The sequence below is a fragment of the Tupaia chinensis genome, unplaced genomic scaffold (genome assembly GCF_000334495.1).
Source record: "Tupaia chinensis unplaced genomic scaffold, TupChi_1.0 Scaffold000217_1, whole genome shotgun sequence".
In the NCBI taxonomy this organism is placed as follows: Eukaryota; Metazoa; Chordata; class Mammalia; order Scandentia; family Tupaiidae; genus Tupaia; species Tupaia belangeri.
The window spans coordinates 3,491,722-3,515,174 of record NW_006159692.1 but is presented as its reverse complement, the minus strand read 5'-3'; the positions used below and the strand labels follow the sequence as shown (position 1 = coordinate 3,515,174).

The following is a 23,453-nucleotide window of genomic DNA, read 5'->3' as shown; positions in this document are numbered from 1 at the left end:
TTTTCCCCCTTATTTTCTATTGTTCAGATTGGGTAATTTCTATTGTTTTATCTTTCAGTTTATTGATTCCTGTCCCCTCCATTTTGCCATTGAGCCCTAAACTTCTTACTTTGGTTTTTGTATTTTCGCAAGTATAAATATTCCTAAATTGATAGAATAGCTTAATATTTCATAGATTTTTAATTCTACAAAAATGAAATGCACATGTATAAAATTTAATTGTAATGTAATGTAAAATCAGGATTATTTTCAACCAAGGAAACTCAGCTGTATTAGTAATCGCAACATAACAAAGGTATAAGATCCTTCTTTTTTACCCACTTTATCATTCAAACATCTACCCTTGCATCTATCTCTACTTCAATGAGGTAAAACAAATTTATTACTGTTTGGGTTAAAGGAAACTATATGAGAAGACAGTATACAGATGCCAATTTTTTATATTCAACTGCGATGGTTTTCAAACTTTCCTGTGCATCAGAATCACCTGGAGTGCTTGCTTAAACATAGACTACTGGGCCCTCCCCAGAGTTTGTGATGCAGCAGGTACTGGGAGGGGCACAAGAATTTGCATTTCTGACATATTCTCAGATGATGGTGATGTTGCTAAGTCTGGGAACCACCCAGAGAAATACTGCTTAACAGTTAGAGATGAGAGGTAAGTTCTGTGCTTACCATACAGAATAGATTATTAAATTTCCTAATTCAATTTTATAATGAATTTTATACCCTTTACTAAATGTGGAAATATCCAATTTCTAGTAAATGGTATTGTAAGCAAAAACTGGACAGAGGTTCAATATATTAGCAGCAAGTAAAATTAGATATCTTTACAAATGATTTCTTATGGATTGTATTTGGAAATGTTTATTAATCAGAAAGCAAAGAATATCTCAACAGAAAGGGAGGACAGTCATTTCCTCTTTTCAATGCCGGTGTTGTTACTGTTATCTTGTGGCTCTGCTGCAGTCTCTCTTCCTCTTCACCAGGCTCACTCTTTTTCATCCCTTCCCACACACCTTTCCCAACCTGGCTACAAACACCCACTATTAAATACAAACAGACTCATTCAAATATAAATTAACTTATTCCTTCACAGAGCATATATACACATTTTTATACCCACTCATTTTTATTAATACCATGCTGAGGTGGAAGAAGAGTAAAATTTGAGTAAGAGAACTAGGTTTTGGCAGAGCCTGAGAGTGGAGGAAATTCTTACATAAGAGAAATAGTAATGCCAAGGCCGAGAGATTACAGAATAACGTTAGAACAAGAGGCCCATATGGACTTTATTTTTAATTCAGAAAGTAACTTGAACTGAGGAGTAATGCAGATTGTTAACACACTATGTTAATGAAACTCAAGTCAGAAAGAATCCTTTGCTCATATTCGTGAATGAAAGCCAAAGTGCAGGATGTGACATTCAGCTATTAGAGAAGAATAACGGCTCCCAGCTGCTCTCATGTCCCTGCATATCAAGGCATTGTTTCCAGAGACAGGTTTTCTGCCTGGTCTCACAGATGGTTATTGAAATCTAATTCAAAGGAGAAAAATCAATAACTATGGTGATCAGAGATTAATTAAATTTCAAACTGATATAAATAGAACAGACAAATCTTTGTTCTATCATATGCAACTCTTTCTGAAATACAGACTACCACAATACACTGAAAAAAAGCCAAAATATATTTATCAGCAAAAACCTGTCATTTAGGTTTCATTCAGCCAATACTTGGGAACACTCTGTGCTAAATTGATAAGCAGTAATCATTCTCCCTTTCTTTTAATATACCATTGCCAATTTTAGTTGGTTGCTTAGATACATCAAATAAAACACTTGAAGCCAATGCAAGAAGAATAGGGGCTGTGATGGGGCCTGGCAGTATATTAAAATATATGAAGATCCTAATAAAACTATGTATAAGGATGTAAGATTATTAGCCAAATTTTGCCAGCTCACTATTTTCATAGACTGACTCTGGTTGGACACTTAGTAAAAGGTATCTTTTCACAACTGTAGTCACCAAAACAAAACCCGACATTTTAAAGTAGCCTTATGAGTAGAGGACTGAGGATAGTTCTGGCTAGCCAGCCCAGAGGTAGACTGGGAATTCCGTAGGAGGAACCTGGGCCTGCAATCCCTACTGCAAGGACCAACTGCTGATCAACTTGGATCACTTTTATGAATAAAAATGACAGGTCGATGATTCTGCAAGGTCGTGTAAAAAGACCTCAGAATCTCATATTATGTATGGACATTTAATTCTCAAAATTTCACTGAAACCACACTAAAAGATTCTGTTATTTTAAAGACATACATCTGTAAGGGATAAAAAGAGCAGGTTTGAGAAGGCCATAGCCTCAAATGTAAAAAGACAGAAAGTAGAGAATCCTGTGAAAACTGACTTAGATCTGAGACAACTGACAACTAAGCCTGATTAGGTAAAGACAAAAAGTAACTTCATTTACACAGTAAAAAGTTTAAAAACACAGAATCTGGAACTTGGTTGGGCTGAAGGGGAGGTTAAGTCAGAGGGGTTGGTTGAAGTAAGAACTCTGGTAAAAACTGAAGAAAAGTCAGATTCATATAAATCACTAACATGAACTAAAGAACTTCCATAAGGCATAGAACTGAATACTTTTAAACGCTTTTGAAAAACTTTATCCTTATAGTTTCTTCATTATTTTATTTTACAGATGGAATATTAAGTACAGAAAGGTTAAATAACTTTTCTAGGATTGTACAGTTTATAAGTGAGAGTCAGAATTCAAACCCAGCCTGAGAACTTACAAAACCTATGTTATTATTACTGTTGAACAATGCCGAACTATCTACAATGTAAACAGAGAAGCAAACGGACATTTAAATTCATATGGAACTAGAAGCTATAAAACATGCCATCCCACCAAAAAAAGAAAAAAGAAAAAAAAAAGAAAAAAACCCCCAAGTATCAAGAAAAATCAATACATGGGAAAATTAACACTTTAAAATCATAAAACATAGGTGTAGAAGGCATTTTACAACTCACTCTGTTCTATTTCCTCATTCTATGAATGAGTAAATGAAGGTTCAAGAGGGCTGGGCTATCTGTTTAAGGTCACACTGACAGTTACAGATGGCAGCTGAGTCCGACTTGGTTCTTACTTAGCATCGTGACTGACGATCTACGCGGACCAGGCAGCTACTAATGAGCTACCGTAGCAGGAGCGTGCTCCAGTTCAGTGCTCTGGTGCTGTGTTCAACTGCTTCAGTAGTGGCAGGCAACGGAAATGGGAAGACCAAGACAGGATTAGTCCTAACAGGTGGTGTTTACATCACTGTCTACAGGACGACTTTTCAGAACATTTGGCGAAAAATAAAATTGAAGGTGGGAGAGAGAAAAGAAGAAAGAAGGAAACAAAACTCTGACTCACAGGAATTTGGCCATCAGAGCTAAACAAAGTGACACATTCATTGATTTTTGGAAATGTGTTTTTTTATTAAATTAAACTATGTAGGTGCTCGTAAAACTGCAACAGAAGTATGGGTGAAATGTTCTTTTATATGTCTAGTTATGGAAATAGTCGAATCTCCTTTCTGTAGGAGGTCATCTCCCATGAAACACATGCCTCATACTGGACACCTCTCACAGAACTTCCTACAGCCTTCAGATGGGTTTGGCATCTCAACAGTGCAAACAGGCTACGTGCTGTGAAAAAGTGCCCCCCATTCATTCCCTCATTCAGTGAATTATGTATCGAGTACAAACCACATGCACTGTGGGTACTGGGTGCTGGAGACAGATGGGCTCTGAGCTCAGGGTTGCTAATGCTTTTACTCCTAGACCCAGCAATCCCACTTCTGGGAATACCCTAGAGATGAACAAAATAGCAGGTGCACGGTCATTCACTGCGGCGTGGTTACAACAACGGATGGACACGACTCTTCCAACAGAAGTCTGAGTAAATAAATTATAACGTGTACAATACAGGGATAAAGCTGTGAGGAAGAATAAGGAAGCCTTCCACGTACTGAAATAGAAAGACACCTATAATACATTCACAGGAAGTGAAAAAACAAGGTATGGACGAGGTTTATACAGTTACCTTTCTTTAGGAAAAGACAAGAAGTGAGAGAATGTTTTTATTTACCTGTATTTGCATAAAGAGACACAGGAAAGAATACAAGAGACACATGCAAGAGTGTCAAAGTGACATATCTGCAACACAGTTTTGTAGTTTTGATTTCTGAAACCCATAAACAAGTTAACTATTTGAAAAGTTAATATGAAAAAAAAATAAGTTCTTTCCATCTCAAAAACAAAAGCTTCAGGAGTGCACAGATTAGTAAAGTGACAGATAAGTAAACAAAAAATGCAGGAAAATCCTCTGAAACACTTTCCCTCAGGAATAGTTAAGAACAGTCAAATCCAAGGTACTCACTCTGACCTAGTGATGTATCTCAGAGCTTCCATCCAAAATGGAAGCAGTTCATTCTCCAAGGACATCTGAAGATGGGGTTCCTTGAGGTCTTGGAGATATGGCTAGGGCAGAAACCACGAAGCATCCTACCTTCTAACAGCCTGTTTCCCTGTCTGCCCCTCAAGTTGCTTAGAGAAACTGTAAAACCTGGTGGTCCTTTGCCTGTGAAACGCTCGCAGGGCCCACACACAGGCCCATGCACCGCTGGATCTCAAGACCACCCTGTTCTCCCCTCCGTTATGTTAGAGTGGTAAATCCCATGGAGTTCATTTCCCCAGGTGCGTAAAAGTGCAGTTCGTCGTGTTCTTTCAGGGCTCTGTCAGATAAACTCATGAAATGGGCTGGGCTGGGAATAGACCTCTGCCCACCAGGTAGCTGTCAGGGTTCTTACCTACTTTTTTCTGAATGACCAAGAGTGCAAAAAAAATTGGGAAAAAATGCTTTGTTTCTTTAAAGACATCTGCAAAGGGACATAGTAACTTCAGACAAGAAGATACAGAAGAGTGAGAGAGGATGTAGAGCTAACTCCACCCCCATTACTTATTGGCTAGATTGCTTCTCTGAAGATGCATCATCCCCAGCAGCTGTTATAGTAGGTAACACGCCTACCCTTCTCCCATCTTAAAAGGACAGCCAACTTGACAGGCATACCTAGTCATGTGATCGACAGGGAGGAAAGGCATCCCTCAGCTGTTAGATAAACCCACGCAGGCCTTTTGCAGCTTCTCTAATACCACTTGAAGATTAGACAAGCTGTTAGAGAATACCCAGCATAGGTCCTGCTACCAGAGAAGAGGGAGGAAAACTGCAATAACTGCCAAGAATGATGCATCTTTAAGGAAACAATCTTGCTGGCAAGAGAGGTTTCTTAAAAGATCAAAGCATTATAAACATAATACATTTGGAAGACTTAGTCTAACTTTCCAGTCAATGAAAGGATTCTTTCAACATACTAGTGGTGGAAGTTCAAACAGGTGGACTGTATTCAGAGTCAGTCCAGTCACTCAAGGACTTGTGGGCATGTGAGCTGGCAAGCTGAGTTTGGACATCAAGACACTGGCTCAGGCAGAATGCGGACAAAAGAAATCAGACCACAGAATCAAAGGCTAAAGAATTTTTTGTTTTGTTTTGTTTTGTTTTGTTTTGAGAGGTGTTTGCTAAAGGGCACATGTGCTCACCAGACAGACAGAGAGAGACGAGAGACAGAAAGCAAAAAATCATCCCCCAGAGAGCATGGCCACGCTGCAATCCCTTCTCTACTCTCCTCTTAGGACCCTGGGCATGCATGCACACATGCCTGCCGTGAGTTTAAGCCATGGGTATGGGACTCGAACCATAGTTGACTACATGGAAGTCCAGCAACATAGCCATTACACTAACTGCTGGTCCCGAATGCTAAGGAATTTGAACTAAAGCTCAAACAAAGGTTTTGGCTATCCACTATTTCTTTATGATCCCCTGTCATTTCTTCTTTGTAGACATTCCAATTCTTTTTTTTTTAAATAATTATTTAATTTAATTTATTGTTATTATTTTTTTAATTTGACCAGAGAGAGACAGAGAGAGAGAAAGAATGTAAGTGAGAAAGCAAGCTGCTAGATCCAGGACTCAAATCGCGGTTATCCATGTGGGAGTCCAGCACCTTAGCCATTATGCAACCTGCTGGCCCCACATTCCGATTTTCTTAAGGTTCCTAACCCTCTGTTGTAGGTTTAACTATGCCCCTCAAAAAGGTATGCTGACGTTTTAAACCCTGGTACCTATAAATGGGACAACAAAACAGGGATATTGATATTGCAAAGAAAAGGTAAGCTTTGATACTTATGGGTTGTGAGAAGACTCATGGCAGTTGGAACTATGTGTGACCTCTGGGAGGTGAGGGCAGCCCTTCGATGGCAACCAGCAAGGCAATGAGACAGCAGTCTTATAATCATAAAGAACAAATGCTACAACAATCTGAAGGAGCCTGGAAGCAATGCCTGCCCAGAGTCCAGGCCAACCAAGGCCTTGATCTCAGTCTTGAAAGAGGCTTGAGTAGAAAACCCAGCTGCATCCATCTACAACTGTGACCTAAAAAGCTGCGAGCTAGCAAATGGTGTTGTTTCTAAGTCATTAGGTCTGTGGTAACTTGTTATAAAGTAATAGGAAACTAATACAGTGAGGATTCTAAAAGCTGTTCTACTTTATGTGATTGTTGTGACTCAAAATGATAAACACTAAAGTTTTATCTAAATGATATATATTATAAAAATAAAACTTGTAATTATTACCTAATTTATATGTCTAAAACAGAAATCCCTTCTCTCAACTCCTCACCCCTGTCAAAGAGGCTCACTTCCTTTATTTCTCTATTTCTGTGATGGTACCACAGTGACATTTGTTGTGTTGTGGGTTGGGTGACTGTGACATCCAGGCACTGGTGACTCCCTGGGGTAAGACTGAGTTGAGGGAATATGTGTATATACGTGTAAATAAGTAAAAGAAATAAGTTATCAAAAGCAAAGTTTGGTAAGTGAGGTGATACAAATACTAACGTAGTTGTCGAGGAGGTGTGGCACTAGTGTGGACCGTCAGACAGAACATCTGTGTAGTAACAACTCACGCACGTGCAGCACATGCACAAAGGCAAGTTAGCAAAACTATGTTCATCAACGTTTCTAGGTTTGGTTTGTTGGGCTTGGTTATAAGGGGAATTAAAACCTTCGCAGATTTATGTTGCTTTGTCACAGGATGAAAGGCCCTTAAAGCAGTCAAATAGTGATAGCCCCTGTCATAAAACAACAGAGTTAAATAAAGAGGAGTTAATAATATACACCTAATCATGTCTCCCTGAAGAAATATCAACAGACTGGTGCGTATCCTATACTCAAAGACATATAAAGGTTTCTTTCCTCTTACTGGAAGGAAATTGGGAGTCGCATTTTACCTGTACTTGTGTAACCTGGTTTTTTCATTTTATGATGTATTGTCATCATTTATGTTTCTTCATATACAGATCACATTATTCTTAGAAATATCCTACTGATAATATGAATTAATGTAATTTAGTTAACCAATCTACTTAGATTGCTTTGAATACCACTATTATGGATAATAACCATTCTTTTCATGTACCTTTGTACATATGCTATATTGTTTACTTACATAAAATTCCCAGAAATAGAATTACTCGGTTGGTGAGGATATACATACACTTAAAAATCTCCTGCATCACCTTCTAGTACTTTTACAGCTAAATAAACAACAAAACTGATTTTATTTCAAGAGTGTAACCAGGGGCCAATAGTTGGTATGGTAGGTAAGGCACCAGCTTGAGTCCCAGACCCAGTGGCTTGAAACTCAGACCTGGTGTGTGTATGTGTACATGCCCAAGATCCTGAGAGGAGAAGGGAGGAGAAGGCACTGCGGTGTGGCCATTCCCCTTGGGAGTGATTTCTTGCTTTTTGTCTTTCTGTCTCTTTGGTGAGTGCATGCCCCCTATAGCAAAAATCTCTCAAAAAAGAAAAGAAAAAGAGTGTAACCAGTTGGCCTAATTCCATTTCTGAATGCCACTTACATACAATATTTTAATGAACTATCTCTACTTGGTTTTTCTGGTGGCAATGCTGTTATTAGGACAGCTTTATAATCTATGCCATAATGGCTCAATAATGCTAGAAGAATCATTTTTTCTTACATCTTTTCATTTCTTCTTACAGAGCAAATGATCATCTTAAAGTTTCTTCAAAAATCTGTTGAAAAGTTTATTAAATATAGACAGTATATTAGCTTTATCTGACGTCTCTATGATATATATAAGTTTTCCCATTCAAGCAACCTTTTCCTTTTTTGATAGTTTTATAGTTTTCTCAATATAGGTTTTGTATTATTTTCTTTTATGTTTATTTCTAAGTATTTCCTATATTTTCCATCAAGTCTTCTGATTACTGTTCAAATATACAAAAATCTATGAACATTGTGTTATATTATTATGTAAGAGAAAATATATACAAATGTATTATATATATAGTATTTTTATATTTATATTGTAGCTGGCTCTCTGATCAAATCTTCTTATTATTCATAAGTTTATTTCATTCTCTTACTCTAGGTAACAATTACCTAAAAATAATGGTCCTGCTTCTTCTCATAACTATTCATGTGGCTTATTTCTTTTTTGTTGTATTAACTAGACATTCTAGAACAATGCTGAATAATTAAAATCTATTTTTAAATAGTTTAATAATATATTTCAACCTACTTTAATATATAGACTATATATACTTTTAATGATTATAAGTATATTTAAAAATAATTTACCATTCTTGATGTTAGGGAAAACAAGATGTGTGGGTGAACTTCTGGTTTCAGCAGCTTCTTTCTTCTGGCTAACAGTTGAAATAAAACTGCTAAAAGTAGAAATTTGGCCTTTGGCTCCTCTGTCCAAACCCTAAAAACAGAAAATTTAACATTGTATAATTCCTTCTACTTATTTTATCACAGAAGTCATAAAGATCATAAAGATTCATAATAGAGATTTTAGTTTGATGATAGATTTTAGATTTTTAGATAGATGACAGATAAAAATGATGTATATAAACTCACTTACCTTTTCCAGGTCCAAACTCTATTATGTAAAGAAGAGCTGTATTATCTTTTGGGTTGTCAGAAAAGTCATGGCATATTTCTGTTTCTATGCAAAAATGCATCATGAGTTTTCCAACAGCCCAAATAACTGCTTATAGTTTGGAAATGAGATTATAAGAGTATCTACTCACAGAGATTTTATAGAGCTCAACAGAGATAATTTATATCGCATAATGAACACTGCTTTTTGTACATGGTACACACGCCATTAATGTGAACTGCTATTCTAACTATGAACTTAGATAATACCATTTTTTGTAACAAATATTTTTTAATTACCAGAGGGTATGTGTACTCACCAGAAAGACAAAGAGAGAGAGAGAGAGAGAGAGAGAGAGAGAGAGAGAGAGAGAACTTCTCAACGGGGCATGGTCACCTCCCGAGTGTTTCTCCACTCTCAGGATTTTGGCCACTGGTGCACACATGGCCAGCATGTTTTTCAAGGCTGTGGGGGTAGGAGCTGAACTGCAGCTGGCCATGCTGGATCTGGCTACATTAACTACGAGGCTATGGGGTCGGCCCCATGTATGTTATTTTTAATAATTAACATGCATGTGATACTTTACAGGTTGATTCACTGAAGGTTTTCCTGTCATTTGAAGTAACTTTAAAGGTTCAAGTTAAAAAGATAAACCCTCTAGGAGTTCTTTTATCCCCCGAAGTACTTTGTGTGTGTGTGTATGTATGCATGTATGTATGTACGTGTGTGTATACAATTATTTCCCCCTATTTCTCACCCTCTGCCATTTCCCACCCTCCTCCCACACTGCCTCTGGAATCTACAATTGCTTTCCATTAATTTTTCCCCCATATTTTATTGATTCACAAAATATCTTAATTAATCTCACCGCTTTCAATAGTGAGTTCAGCTGATATATACATATCTGTGAATACATGTTTGACTTTAGGCAAGAAACTCTGTGAGTAGAATGAATATACTATAAAATAGCTCCTAGCTGAGGCTATATAGCTTACTGTGGTCATTAAATAGGTATTTTTAATACATTTTTTAATTTCAACAAAGGCAGTTTTACCTTTAATAAATCAAAATAAAAAATTGTTAAGAGAACTTTGCTTAAGACTTAAAACCAGGAAACAGGTTAGGATTCTGTTCAAATAGTAGATATATGAGCCTGTCCACAACTCAAGAGTAGACAAAAATCTTAAACTCTGAAAAACAAAGCATAGAAGATCAGTAATGTTTTAGTCAAAAGTCATAAAATTCTGGGACCAGCAGTTGGCGTAATGGCTATGTTGCTGGACTCCCATGTATTCGACCGCTGTTCATGTCCCGGACCCAGTGGCTTAAACTCACGCCAGGTGTGTGTGCGTGTGCATGTGTAAGATCCCAAGAAGAGAATGGAGGAGAAGGCATTGTGGCGTGGCCATCTCCCCTGTGGGGTGATTTCTCACTTTCTGTGTCTGTCTTTCTGACGAGCGCAAGTGCCCTACAGTAAAAACCTCTCAAAAAAACAAAACAAAACAAAACAAAACAAAAAAAACCCAAAAGTCATAAAATTCTATTTCACAAGTTCAGTCTCATGTACTTAATTTAACTATCTTCTGTTGTAGCCCACTCTTTCTGTTAAATTCTGGATGGTAACATCCAACTCTGGACTTGTTCCTACGATTAAGGTGGCCATTTTCTTAGTTGTTTTTGAACTCTTATTTTTGTGTGTCTGACTTTAGCTTTCCTGATATAGCACTCCCTTCAACATTTCTATAAAAACCAATCACTCTTATCATTTAAATTATTCCACTTAAATTATAATTATTCTCATATTGGTCATTTATGCTGGATTGGAAATTCCTATTCATTACAGAACTTGACATAAGAGTGGATCTTGTGCATAGGTCCTACACTTCAGAATAATAAAAATGACATTTAGAAAATGACTCCAGGGAACCAGAAGTTAGCATAATGGCTATGTCACTGGCCTCCCACGTAGTCAACCGCGGTTCGCGTCCCGGGCCCGGTGGCTTAAAACTCATGGCGGGCATGTGTGCGTGCGTGTCCAAGATCCCGAGAGGAGAATGGAGGAGAAGGGATTGCGGTGTGACCATCCCCCTGGGGGGTGATTTCTCACTCTCTGTCTCTATGTCTCTCTCTGTCTGTCTGGCGAGCGCATGCACCCTACAGCGAAAACCTTTCCCCCAAAAAAAGAGAAAAGGAAAATGACTCCAGTCCCTAGACTGCAGGATTAGTACTGGAAGCTAAAACAGGTCTAGTGGAAGCAACAAAGTCTAAACTGAGACAGTGGGAATGGAATCAAGGAGGGTGCAGTGCGGGCTAAGACAGGGTAAAACAGGAACGGCCATTTCAGATCTGACTGAAACATAGTGAAAATGAAAGAAGAATCCCTTCAATTATAAAATAAATAAAACAAACAATGCAAAATGTTTTATTTCTATTTTGGGGAGGAGAGACATGCTTTAATAAGTCACTTTAAAGAAGAAGGCATATTTGAAGGAAATTCTAGACTGAGTTACATAAACACGTGATTTGTGAGTAACTAGAAAAAGAACCAATGCTCACTAGGCAAAAGCATACTTCTCATGAAAAAAGAATGGAATTTTCTAACTGACAGGAGTACTGTTATGCAGCAAGAGAAAACTAATATAAAAGCAGAAGGGCAGGTCACACTGGCACGTACGATGTGAGAGGACAAAGGACATACAGGATGAATGACCTGGTCTGGCTGAGGCTGTGGTGGCAGACAGGAGCACACTGAACTGCAGTACTGGTCATGCGCACTGTGGGTTTGGATCCCACGCTGACCTGAAGGCACACAGAGCACATGTGTGCCCAAGATCCTGACAAGCCGGAGGGCTACGGGAAGGGACTGCGGCATGAAGAGACACTGTCAAGAGTGCCCTTCACGCTCTCTCCCCCTCCCACTTATGCACGTACTCTCTCATGAATTGAAAAAGGAAAGAAAAAGAAAAAGAAAGAATGACCAAAGGGATAGAAATCCAGAAGACAGATGTTAAAAACTAGTGAAGGAGGGTTGGCAGCCAGCATGGTGATTAAGGTGCTGGATCCCATAAGACTGACCCCATGGTTCAAGTCCTGGACCAGGTAGCCTGAAAAACACAAGTGTGGGTGCATGCATGCCCCAAATCTGGAGAAGCATGGCCATCCCCCCCAGGGGATGACTTCTCACTTTCCCTCTCTCTCTTTCTCTCCCCAGCAAGTGCATGCACCCTATGGCAAACAATCTAAAGCAAAACAAAAATAGAAGATAAAAGTTTCAGGGGAAAAATGGGTGGTACAACGTTAAATGGTGAAGAGCGATTAGGCCTAAAATGTGCCTGCAGAGATAAAATAGCTATAACACCTTGTGGACAATGGAGACAACAGACTTAAGGGAATGGTGGTGGCAGAAACTACATGAAACAGATCGACAAATTAAAGGTAAGTTAAGAATTGAAAGCAATGAGCAGGGATAGCTCATAAACTTTTCTGACAGGAAAACAGGCCCATGGAGGAAGGCGTACAAAGGTTTGAGGGACGGTGTATCCAGAACATCGTCATGGCTGCCAACTCCAATGTAACTTTCTACAATACTGAAACTGCCCCACTCCCATCAACCCTTCCCACAGTACGACAGCCATTCTTGTGTAGGAATGGCGATGGATCTGAGCAGAGACATTCAACCAGAGAAACACTGGCCTGGCTCATGGTGGGGTGGCCATGTATCAACCGCCTGGCGTAAAGGGCACTAATGCCTCCTAGGATGTCAATCAGATTTTAAATGAAGAACAATAAAAAGACTGATCAGCTAAGAATAAAATAGCATGTGTACAGAAACCAGCCAGTCTCTGTTCCTGTTTGCGTTCTGGTTCTTAGCTACACACATAATTCTAATAAATCCCTTTTTGTCAAAAGGAGGCATAAAAGGACTATTTCTTGTATTCAAAAAAGCTCAAAGAACAGGAAAAAATTCCTTGGTCTAAGAAGTCTCTTGAGTTGATGTAAATAAATCATGGACATTTTCACAGGTTGACATAAATAAAAGCAAACCCTCACCCCAGCAGCTGCCCATCACAGCTTGCACAAGGGAAACCGAACGCATAACTGAAGACTAACGAGAGCAAAACAGGCCACCGCTCTGCGCCACGGAGAGCTGACGAGCCAGAAATGAAAGACTCCAATCAAGAAGCTGGCTATTACCACGACATCAAACTTGAGGCTAAATGAAAGGTTAGAGAACGGTACTTTACAAACCTTCTGAAACTTTGACCTACCACAGACATTACATCTGGTTTCCGGAGCAGTTTTGGAAGTGTCATCTCTGAGCCCTACAAAAGAGGCACAGGAACGGCGAAGTCCTGGAACGAGGCCAGCCTCCAAGCAGTGGGCTGGATGTGTGGAAGAGCCCAGAGTAGCAGGGATACCCAACCAGCTGTTGTAGACGGGAGATAAGTACAAACAGAACCAGAGGGAAAACACCACAAGGGCTCATTGAGGGAAAAAATACTCCAAATACTTTAAGAAAAGCATGCTAAATAACAGACTTTCCTCTCTAAGCAGAGGCTAATCTTCCCTGTAAGAGGCTCAGTTTATCACACACTGTGTTCAATAAAAAGAAGAAAATTTTAGGACCAGCAGTTAGCGTAATGGCTATGGGCTATGTCACTGGACTCCCACATAGTCGACCGTGGTTCATGTCCTGGACCCGGTGGCTTAAAACTCACGCCGAGCGCGTGTGCGTGCGTGCCCAAGATCCCAAGAGGAGAATGGAGGAGAAGGGATTGCAGCATGACCATCCCCCCTGGGAGGTGATTTCTCGCTTTCTGTCTCTGTCTGTCTGGCAAGCGCACGTGCCTTATAGCAAAAAAAAAAAAAACAAAAAAAGAAAATTTTAAGTACTTATGGCAATAAATAATCAAAACTCATATTTTACAAGTAACTAACATGGACCTCAGTGGGCTTTTAAATATATAATCATGCAGATTACATGTAAAATTATCATGTAAATAATCTAAAAAAAATTTAAACAGAGTATCTGTTTGTTCCTGTTAACAGTTGTATATTTTCGACCTTGTTTTAAATGTATCTAAATATGAGTTGCTACTTTCGATCTTTACTGAGTAACAGATTGATTCTGAGTTAGAGTTTTGATTTCTTTATCATATGTTTCTATCAGATATCTATTGAAGGATAGATACGGTCTCACTCTTGTATTGAATACCGAGTTCTCTTACATTCAAAATTCGGGTAAAATTTACTTTGATCATTCTCTATCCTCTGAAAGCTGCCTTAAAAGAAAAACATTTTTGTTCACATTCTAACCCAACCTTTAATAAATAAATAATTGCTGGCTCTGTTCCATCATGAAATAGTAAATATTTTTTTGAGAGGTTTTTTTTTTTTTTTTCTGTAAGGTGTGTGTGCTCACTGGAGAGAAAGGGATAGAGAGACAGAAAGTGAGAAATCACCCCCCCCCCATTCCCTTCTCCTCCATTCTCCTCTCAGGGCTTTGGGCATGCACACACACAAACCCAGCATGAATCTTAAGCCACTGGGTCCGGGCTTTCGAACTGGAATTGATTACATGAGAGTCCAGCAACGGAACCATTACACCATCTTCTGATACTGAAATATTAAGATCTTAAAGCCAGAATACTTTACTATCTTACAGTCTCTGAATTAAAATAATCTAAGTTGAATTTTTATGTCTACCAAATTCATCCCTACGTCTCAATGATTTTGAGAACTCTCTACAATGGATATTAAAAACTACTTTTTGAAGAGAGAAAGTGGCTTCCTGAGATTATTATGCAAAGGTTATTATAAAATTATCATGTAAATAATCTAAAAAAAGGCTGGGGAATAAATTTACATGTATATGTTTTAAGTTAAAAGAAAAAAAGCACTTAAGATACCTGCTTTACCAACTTTTAAAATACAAAAGAGGGAGGTCTTCCAAAAGTTTGTAAAAAATGCGTACTACAAAATACTGCAAGCTAGCACTATGACCTGAGGGTTAGGGAACCAGATCGCACACAGCCAACTGCGTTTTGAATCCTAGCCTTAATGGCTTGAAAAACATGGCAGGGGGACCAGCAGTTAGTAATGGCTATGTCGCTGAACTCCCATGTAGTCGACCCCAGACCCAGTGGCTTAAATCTCACGCCGGGCGCTTGTGTGTGCGTGCCTAAGATACCGAAGAGGAGAATGGAGAAGGGATTGCGATGTGGCCATCCTCCCTGGGGGGTGATTTCTCGCTTTCTGTCTCTGTTTGTCTGTCTGGTGAGTGCACATGCCCTATAGCATAAACCTGTAGAAAAAAGAAGAAGAAGAAGAAAAACATGGCAGGCACACATGCACACGTGCCCCAAATCTAGACAGGATGAAGAAATGGAAGAGCAGAGCCCCACTGGGGAGGTGCTTTCTCTTTCTTCCTCTCTCTGGTGAGTGCATGTATCCTCCTCTAGCAAATTAAAAACAAAACCTGCATGGACATCCAATTTTTTTGGGGGGGTGGGGTGGGGTCACCAAAATAAATCAGTACATTAATTCTATTTTTTCCACACTTTTTTAAAAAAGGTTTTTGCCATAGGGCATGTGTGCTCACTGGACAGAGACAATGACAATGAGAGAGAAAGTGAAAAATTACCTCCCGAGGAGGATAGCCCCACCACAATCCCTTTTCTTCCATTTTCCTCTTGGGATTTTGGCCACGCACACACAATCACCCAGCACGATTTTCAAGCTGCCAGGTCCCAGACTCAGACTGCAGTTGGCCATGTGGAAATCCAGCACCTGCTGCCCCCTTTTCCACAAACTTTTTTTTTTTTTGAGAGTTTTTTTTTTTTTTTCTCGCTATAGGGCGCATGCGCTCGCGAGACAGAGAGAGACATAGAGACAAAAAGCAAGAAATCACCCCCAAGAGGGGATGGTCATGCCGCAATCCCTTCTCCTCCATTCTCCTCTTGGGATCTTGGGCATGCACGCACACGCGCCTGGCATGAGTTTTAAGCCACCGGGTCCGGGACGCGAACCACGGTCGACTACATGGAGTCCAGCGACATAGCCATTATGCTAACTGCTGGTTCCCTCCACAAACTTTTTGAAGTCTCTTTGTGAATTGATGGAAATCACCAGTCAGGGCTATAGCACATGAAGTTTCAACTGTATTGAGAGTCTACAAATGAGATTATTTTAGGCCTGCTACTGGGTTAAGATACTTGTTTTTCTTTTTTGCATGTTTTTTCACAGTCCCCAACAGGATGTTAGGATGCTGGGTTATAAAATCACAGGTGCTCTTTGTTCTACATCCTCCTATGAAGATGTGAAGTCAGCTATCTTCAAGGTGTGAATTTCCCTCTGGAACCAAACAGCAGCAGCCCAAGAGAATCCCTTTCTTTAAGGGATACAAACTATCCTTCAAAGGAGATGAGGAAGGATCAGGATATAGGTTCTAAAACAAACTTTTATTACCAATTAAACAACTAAAAATTAACTCTACAAGCATTAGTCCTGATGTTCTAAATGCTAGTGTTCTTTTATCATCAGAAATAGTATTCGTTCATTTCATAAAATAGAGAAAGATGAAAACGCATCAATAGATTATGTCTAGATAGTACAATACTACTTTTACAATGGGTGATTTGATGCAGTCACAACTCTTCAATGAATCAATTAAGAGTTTTGCTGTTCTCTAATAAAAACATTAGATCAAAACCAAGTTAATTTGAAATATATCTTCCTTTAATGACTAGACTTGAACTTCAGACTGACTTTTTAATTCAGCTGAATTAGTAAAATTTCAGTAATTTCTACTTTCCAAAGGCACGTTAACTCAAAAAATGTTTTTTGACTACTTACTAACATGCTACACGGGTGTCCTCCAAGTTACTGATACTAACTTAAGAACAATTATTCATGTAAGACTCATGAGTATAACATCTTATCACACAAGGGATCCTTCACCTATAAATTCAACTATAATACTAGAAAAACAAGTAAACAAAAAAACACCAAAGAAACAGGAGAAAAAGGGAAATTAAAGCATCTTGGAGCTTTCTCATCTCCACACACTTTCTTACTCATCTTTTGTTGACTTTTCTCTACTCTCTGTTCCTTAATTCTAACTAAAAATAAGCAAGTTAATTTCCAAATACCATGGCAGAAGAAGGTGCTACTCTGGCGGCAACAGTAGCTGTACCCCTTTTTAAATCTATTTTTCCTTTTCAAAAAGAAATTCATACGAACCCAAACATAAACCAGTCCTGAAGAGTTTAGAGAATGCATGCCATCCCTTAATTCTGTGTGCATCTGGGGTAGAGATGAGGCAGGTGGATTGATGAAAACAACAGAGAGGGGCCCAAGTGTGATGAACCCAGGCTGTGAAGAACAGGAGCAGAGAGTGCTGGCTAGCTTACAAACAGCTGTACAGCTATTCATGTTGCTTTCTTAATACCATCTAACACCTGAGTGCTTACTTTGTATGAGGCTTTTTTCCAAAACAATTCATGTGTTTTATTTACTCTAAACTTCACATCTACCCTAGGGAATAGATCGTAGTATTACATTTTTACCATTTTGGGACTGGCAGATAGTGTAATGGTTACTCCCTGGACTCCCACATAGTTGACTGCAGTGTGAATCCTAGACCCAGTGATTAAAACTCATGCCAGCACGTGTGCATGTGTGCCCAAGACCCGGAGAGGAGAATGGAGGAGAAGGGAGTGTGGTGTGGTCATTCCCCTTGAGGGCTGATTTTTTGTTTTTCTGTCTCTTTGTCTCTTTTCTGTCTCTCCAGCAAGTGCATGTGCCTTATAGCAAAAATCTCTCTTAAAAAAATAAATAAAAACTTCACCATTTTATAGGGAGTTACAAATAGCAAAGCAGTATTATATTTGACACTTCTGGAAGTTCTATGGTTTGCAGTGTATAACGACTACTTTTCTCTGATTGTTAAAGTAGTCAAATTGTTTGTGTCCTAACATACTGTATTAATTCTGAATGGGAGAATGAACAGGCAACTACATCATTATGGCTCTGTAGTTAAACAAACAAACAAAGAAAAACACCTGACAAACAGACTTCACAACCCACTCAAAATTAGAGGCACCATAGGATATGGCTATAGCTCTCCCTTCTTATGTCTTACAACTCTCAGGTTATTTTGCTTTAATCAGACTGTTTCATTTTATAGGGCTTTAATGATAAATCCACACCATAATATATTAAAACCCAAACAATCAGACATCCCAGAACATATCTTCCTCTCCCTTAATAGTTCTCTTGTAACAAGATCTTGAACAAATTTGTTTTGGACCACATCCTCTTTTCTAAATTATAACTGCTGCTACAGGTACAAGTTCTTTGCATAACACACATCCCGTAACATGGATCCCAAACTTTGAACAGAGAAGGAGCAAAGTTCCTGGGTCAGAGACATTTCAGTGTTGCTTTAGCCATTCTACCCTCTGCAAGGTATCCTCAACTGTCAGACTACTTTTCTGTGAAACAGGAGTATCTTCCTCACAGGGTTGTGTGTTTGTTCTTGGTTGTAGTAACCAATAAAATGAGAGAATACGTGGAAAATGCTTAGCACAGTTATTGAGAGTAGACATTCAATAAACAGCTATTATTTATTATTACTCATAATAATGCATTTTTGTAACATCTATAGTTTATTAAATCACTTACAACTTCACCGCCATGGCATTCATTCTTTCTCAACTTAGCTCTTGTTTAGAACATAATGGACAATGGGAACAAGATTTTTTATATATAAGATTGTTCCAAATAGCTGGGCAGGTTTAGTAAGTTCTCTCTCTCCTCTCTCTCAAGCACACACACACACACACACACACACACACAAAGCTCACATGCTACTAGCTTGACTGCCTTTTTCTATAAATACTTGTCTCTATGAGATCTTGCTGGAAACCTTGCAGTCCTTCTCTTTCATTCCTGTTATCTATTTTAGTTCGGTTCCACACTGTGGACCCTCCCATCCTTACACTTGACAGGCCACAACCCTAGCTGGTGCACTCATCATTCAGGGCAACTACAAAGCTCCTTCCTTCACTTTCTTCCTCCTCCCTCCTCCAGTTTAACTACACACTGCCGCTGATTCCATGATGCCTTTCCTCTATTTAACAAATTCCAATGGCTTCCCACTAACCTCAGAAAAAGACATCCAAGCGTCCCTGCTTAGTGATCTGGCTCAGCCCCCATGCAATGCTACTTCCCTCCCACAAGTTCCCAGCAAGCTTCGATCGGGCTGACTTTACTGTTCCCTAATGTTTTTCTTTAGGCCTTGCTCATGTTGCTTTCCCCCCTGGCTTCCTTGCCCACTTTCTTTTGCCCATCCAAATCCCATCATCCTTCAATGGCCAGCCAGCTTAAATCACTGCCTTTATTTCAAGGCCTTTCTTCACAGTTCTGCACACACTGGTCTCCTTCTCGGGTCCCCCACAGTGTAAATTGTTCCTAGGGCTTACTGTGGCTTTTACATACTGCTTTGCTTTGTGTTAGTCCTGAATATCCTGGGGCAGAGGCCATTTTTTTTAAAAAAAACCTCCTCATGTGAATTTTCTGTAGCATCCAGTGCAAAGCTAAACATAGCACATGTTTGGTAACTGCTAGTTACATTTGGTCTAGGGGCTCTGCTGACTCCATTTATACACACCTGACAAAAGGCACACGAACTGATTCTCCTTACAGACTTCCCATCAAGGTTGCTCCAAGTCCTGTCTGCTTTCCCGCAAGCTCTTCCCTGTGTCTTCCACCTGCATGACAAGTTTCCTGAACTTGCAGGCAAACTCCTCCTTAAGGTCTTAAACTGTCCAGTTGCCTTCACGTTCCTGACCTAAACTCTTTGTTGCACCTCCTTTACTCCTTGGTACCCTACTCCATGGAGAACTTCCCTTTCCCTGATACCCTGACAAAATGTTCAGGTAGACAGTCAAGCCTGTCCTCACCTGTCACCGTTAACTCTGTCCTCTGTTGAGCATTTTCTTTGCCATTCGCCACTTTTTCTAATACCTGCATTACAGCAGCAGCTATCCTGTAATGTTCTTCTCCACGCCATTCCAGCACCTCAGTAAGCTTTCCATTCACATCCTCAGCCCCTCACACTGCACACCACTTCAGTCTACTCCAGGGACTCAGCACTTGCGCCACCTCCTCACAGTGGCAAGGCCTGAAGCAAACACCGACGCCCTCTGTGGGCTCTACTGTGAGACTCCTGAGCGTCTCTAACCACCCACTGTAACTGCATTTTCTGTGGCTCCCCCCACACCTGACTTTCTCTGTGCCTCATTCATTTGACCTATTTCAGATGCTGCTTCATGAGCTAAACAAACAGATGTGGGCGAGTACAGCTGAAAACACAGATGCCTGGGCATCATCTGTGAAGCTTCTAATTCAGCACATACATGCATGGTGTCCCTGTTCACCATTAGCTACACCTGGGTAATTAAAAAATAATAAGAAAACACCCAAAGCCTCATCATAAATCCTGATTTAACTGGCTTGCTTTTGGGCTTGTATAAAAGATGTTTTAAAAAATTATCAGGGTGGGGCTGGTCCTGTACCCTAGTGGTTATTAGAGTCAGACCCAACACGGCCAAACATGGCTGGAGTCCTGGCCCTGACAGCTTTGGGTGCATGTGCCTGTGTGTGTACCCAAAAACCTGATGGGATGGGGAAATGCAGGAGAAGGGATGGCAGCAAGACTGCACATTGGGGGTGTATTCCCGCCCCCTCAGAGTGCATGAGCCCTCTAGCAATGAATGAATGAATGAGCAAACAAATAAAAGCTCCTCAGGTGCATTCTAGCTGGAACCAGTGGAATCAGGACTTTAACATGCTGCCATGGTAGCTCTGTGGTCAGTCAGGTTTGGGACCATTGAGAGCAGGCACTTCCTGGCTAGAATGGCCTTCCTTCACACTCCAGTAGTCTCTGGAGCAATCGCTTTAGGGCTGCCCTTTCCAGCAGTGGCTCTCCTCCCTCTGCAACATTCTTTAAACCTCTAGGCTACAGTACAAACTCTTCTACCTTAATAAGGTTTACCAAAATGCAACCTCCTATTTATGTTAATGGGCTCTCACTCTAAACTCTTTCCACATGCTCATAAATGTGATACAATACTTTTTTTGGAAAAAACAAACCCCACTACTGTAGGTCTACTTGAATTGAGTCACCAACTCAATGCAGACTGAGTCATTAACTTAGGGAAATAAGGGACAGTCACTAACATGGCTCAAAGAAAAAGTTACTGAGGCAATAAGGTTCCTGAGCAAGCCTCCAGAAGCTCTATTTAATCCACAAGGAGGAAAAACAAGCAGCGTTTTCCTCGTCCTCCAAGACCCCACCCTCAACCGGCCTCCCAACACACACCAAAACCATCCCCACATACTGGTAAACTCAGTATCATACAGCTTTCCTGGCTGGATCCTTTGAAAGGACCAAGAATAGATTTTCTTGACAGGCTTTTCAGTGCTATGGCTCAGATTCGAGCTCTGGAAATCTCTTTGTCAAACACACACACACACACACACACACACATGCATATTTTGCCATAAATTCTTTCATAAAATCTGTTATTTAACAAACAAAATTTTTAAAAAGGTACCAATATTAAAAGTCCTCATCAACACCAGAAATTGCCTTCAGAATCACATTTTTCTAGTCATCTTCATCATTTTCTATTTCAATTTGAGTCTTTCAAGGTTTAATTCAAGATTTAATTTTCTCCCTTGATCTCTATTCTTTTGATTAGTCATATAAGCCCATAATCCTTTATTTATAATTCTAAAATTTTATACAATTTTGAAATTGAAATCTTTTTGCAACTTTAGTAGCAAAAATATGCACCTGACCTGAATTGACACAGTTACTTAATAGTCTGACTTTATCACATTTAGAGTGACACATATACTCTGTATCCTATTTAGAGTGACACAATACATTTCACTGCAGTTATTAATATGCTTGATTATGGGGCTAGAACCTTCCCGTGGGTATTACATGATAGATGGTATATGTACCAAAGTATCTTTCTAAAATCTAAAAAACTTAAAGCCCCAAGGGCTTCCTATAATAGACTGCAGACCTCAATCCATACAGTCTCAACTTCTGCAAATTTTATTCCAAATCTTCCACTTTTCAGCTATGCTGAGATACACAGGTTTGGGAGGGTGCTTGTTTGAGGATCTAAACCCATTCATGTAACTCCACCTATAGGCACATGCGTTTACCCTTTAAACAACTAACTTGGAAATGAACTATTGGAAGACGATGTGACTTAAGAACTTTCAGTATAACCTCTGAAAACCTAAGGTACCAGGCAGCAGGAACCAGGTCGCCAAAGCAAATGTGTTCAAAGCATTTCCCAAGGTAATCCCTACCCTCGGCTTCACTTTACCAATCAGCTGCAGCTGTACTTTTAAATGTGTGTCATTCCTGGCCACCATTTGCTGCACTGATTTAAAAAGCTTGTTATAACAATTTCCAGTTGTCACAGCCCTTAGATGCTTAAAAAAATCTACTGAAGGAAAACATTATTCCCAACCTGTACTAATACTTTACAAAAGTGAGGTATTTTGATAAGTTCTTAGTCATTTCAGAGGGAGGTTTTAAAAAACGCACTGCAAGTAAAAATAAAGAAAATATATAATGTTCACTAAACTTTTACTATATTGTCACACACATCTGCACGCCAAGTCATGATCTTTAAACGTATCAAAGAAAACTTTCTAAAAGGATTTCAATATTATGTCAAATTAAAAACCTTAAAATCGGAGGTTAATTTTTCTTTTTATTGTGCCCCAAAATAACCAGATTCTCAACCACCAGTAGAAATAGGGAAGGGGGGAGGGGCTGTCCCATGACATCATCTGGCAATATGTAGTTTGAAGCCCAAGAGCGCTCTCCAAATAGTCCTTACAAAATCCAGCTGGCAAATCATCCTTGTCAAGCCTAGATAATTTGAGTTTAAGTGAAAGGTTCAAAAATCTCCCCCCCCCCACGAAGTCACATGTCTGCACCATATGAAGAATAAAATCATCACCGATGCATCTACCTCCCACTCCCGTGACAGCAAGCGAAAGGTCACAATTAAGTGGAAACTCGCCGCAGAGTCGGATCCGTCTGAAGGAGGAAGGGAAAGAAAAGCGAAGGAAAGGGGGGAACGGGAAAGCCCGCGGCTCCGAGGCAGGCTGGCGCTCGGCGGAAAACCCGCTCCGCCTGCCCGACATCTGTGCTCAGGAACACACTGAATGCCCGCTCCAAGACTCAGGTCCTTCGCTCAGAGGAAGCGACGGTCAAACCCCTCGGATCCCCGGAACACCCGCCTACCCTGCCGCCCCGACCTGCTCCGCGCGCGGCGGGGGGCGC

At 39.9% G+C, this 23,453-nt stretch overlaps 1 protein-coding gene across 1 annotated transcript in view; it reads right to left on the bottom strand.

Moving 5' to 3' along the window:
• Positions 1-20,104, bottom strand: part of HECTD2 (HECT domain E3 ubiquitin protein ligase 2) — a 59,426-nt gene extending 39,322 nt beyond the window's left edge. The window contains exons 1-4 of the mRNA XM_014587510.2: positions 20,035-20,104; positions 14,271-14,352; positions 13,265-13,496; positions 8,764-8,893 (exon numbers count right to left, since the gene is read on the bottom strand). Coding sequence (XP_014442996.1) covers positions 8,764-8,893; positions 13,265-13,496; positions 14,271-14,352; positions 20,035-20,104 — 514 coding nt within the window. The remainder of the gene's footprint in view (positions 1-8,763; positions 8,894-13,264; positions 13,497-14,270; positions 14,353-20,034) is intronic.
• Between the last annotated feature and the right edge of the window lie 3,349 nt (positions 20,105-23,453).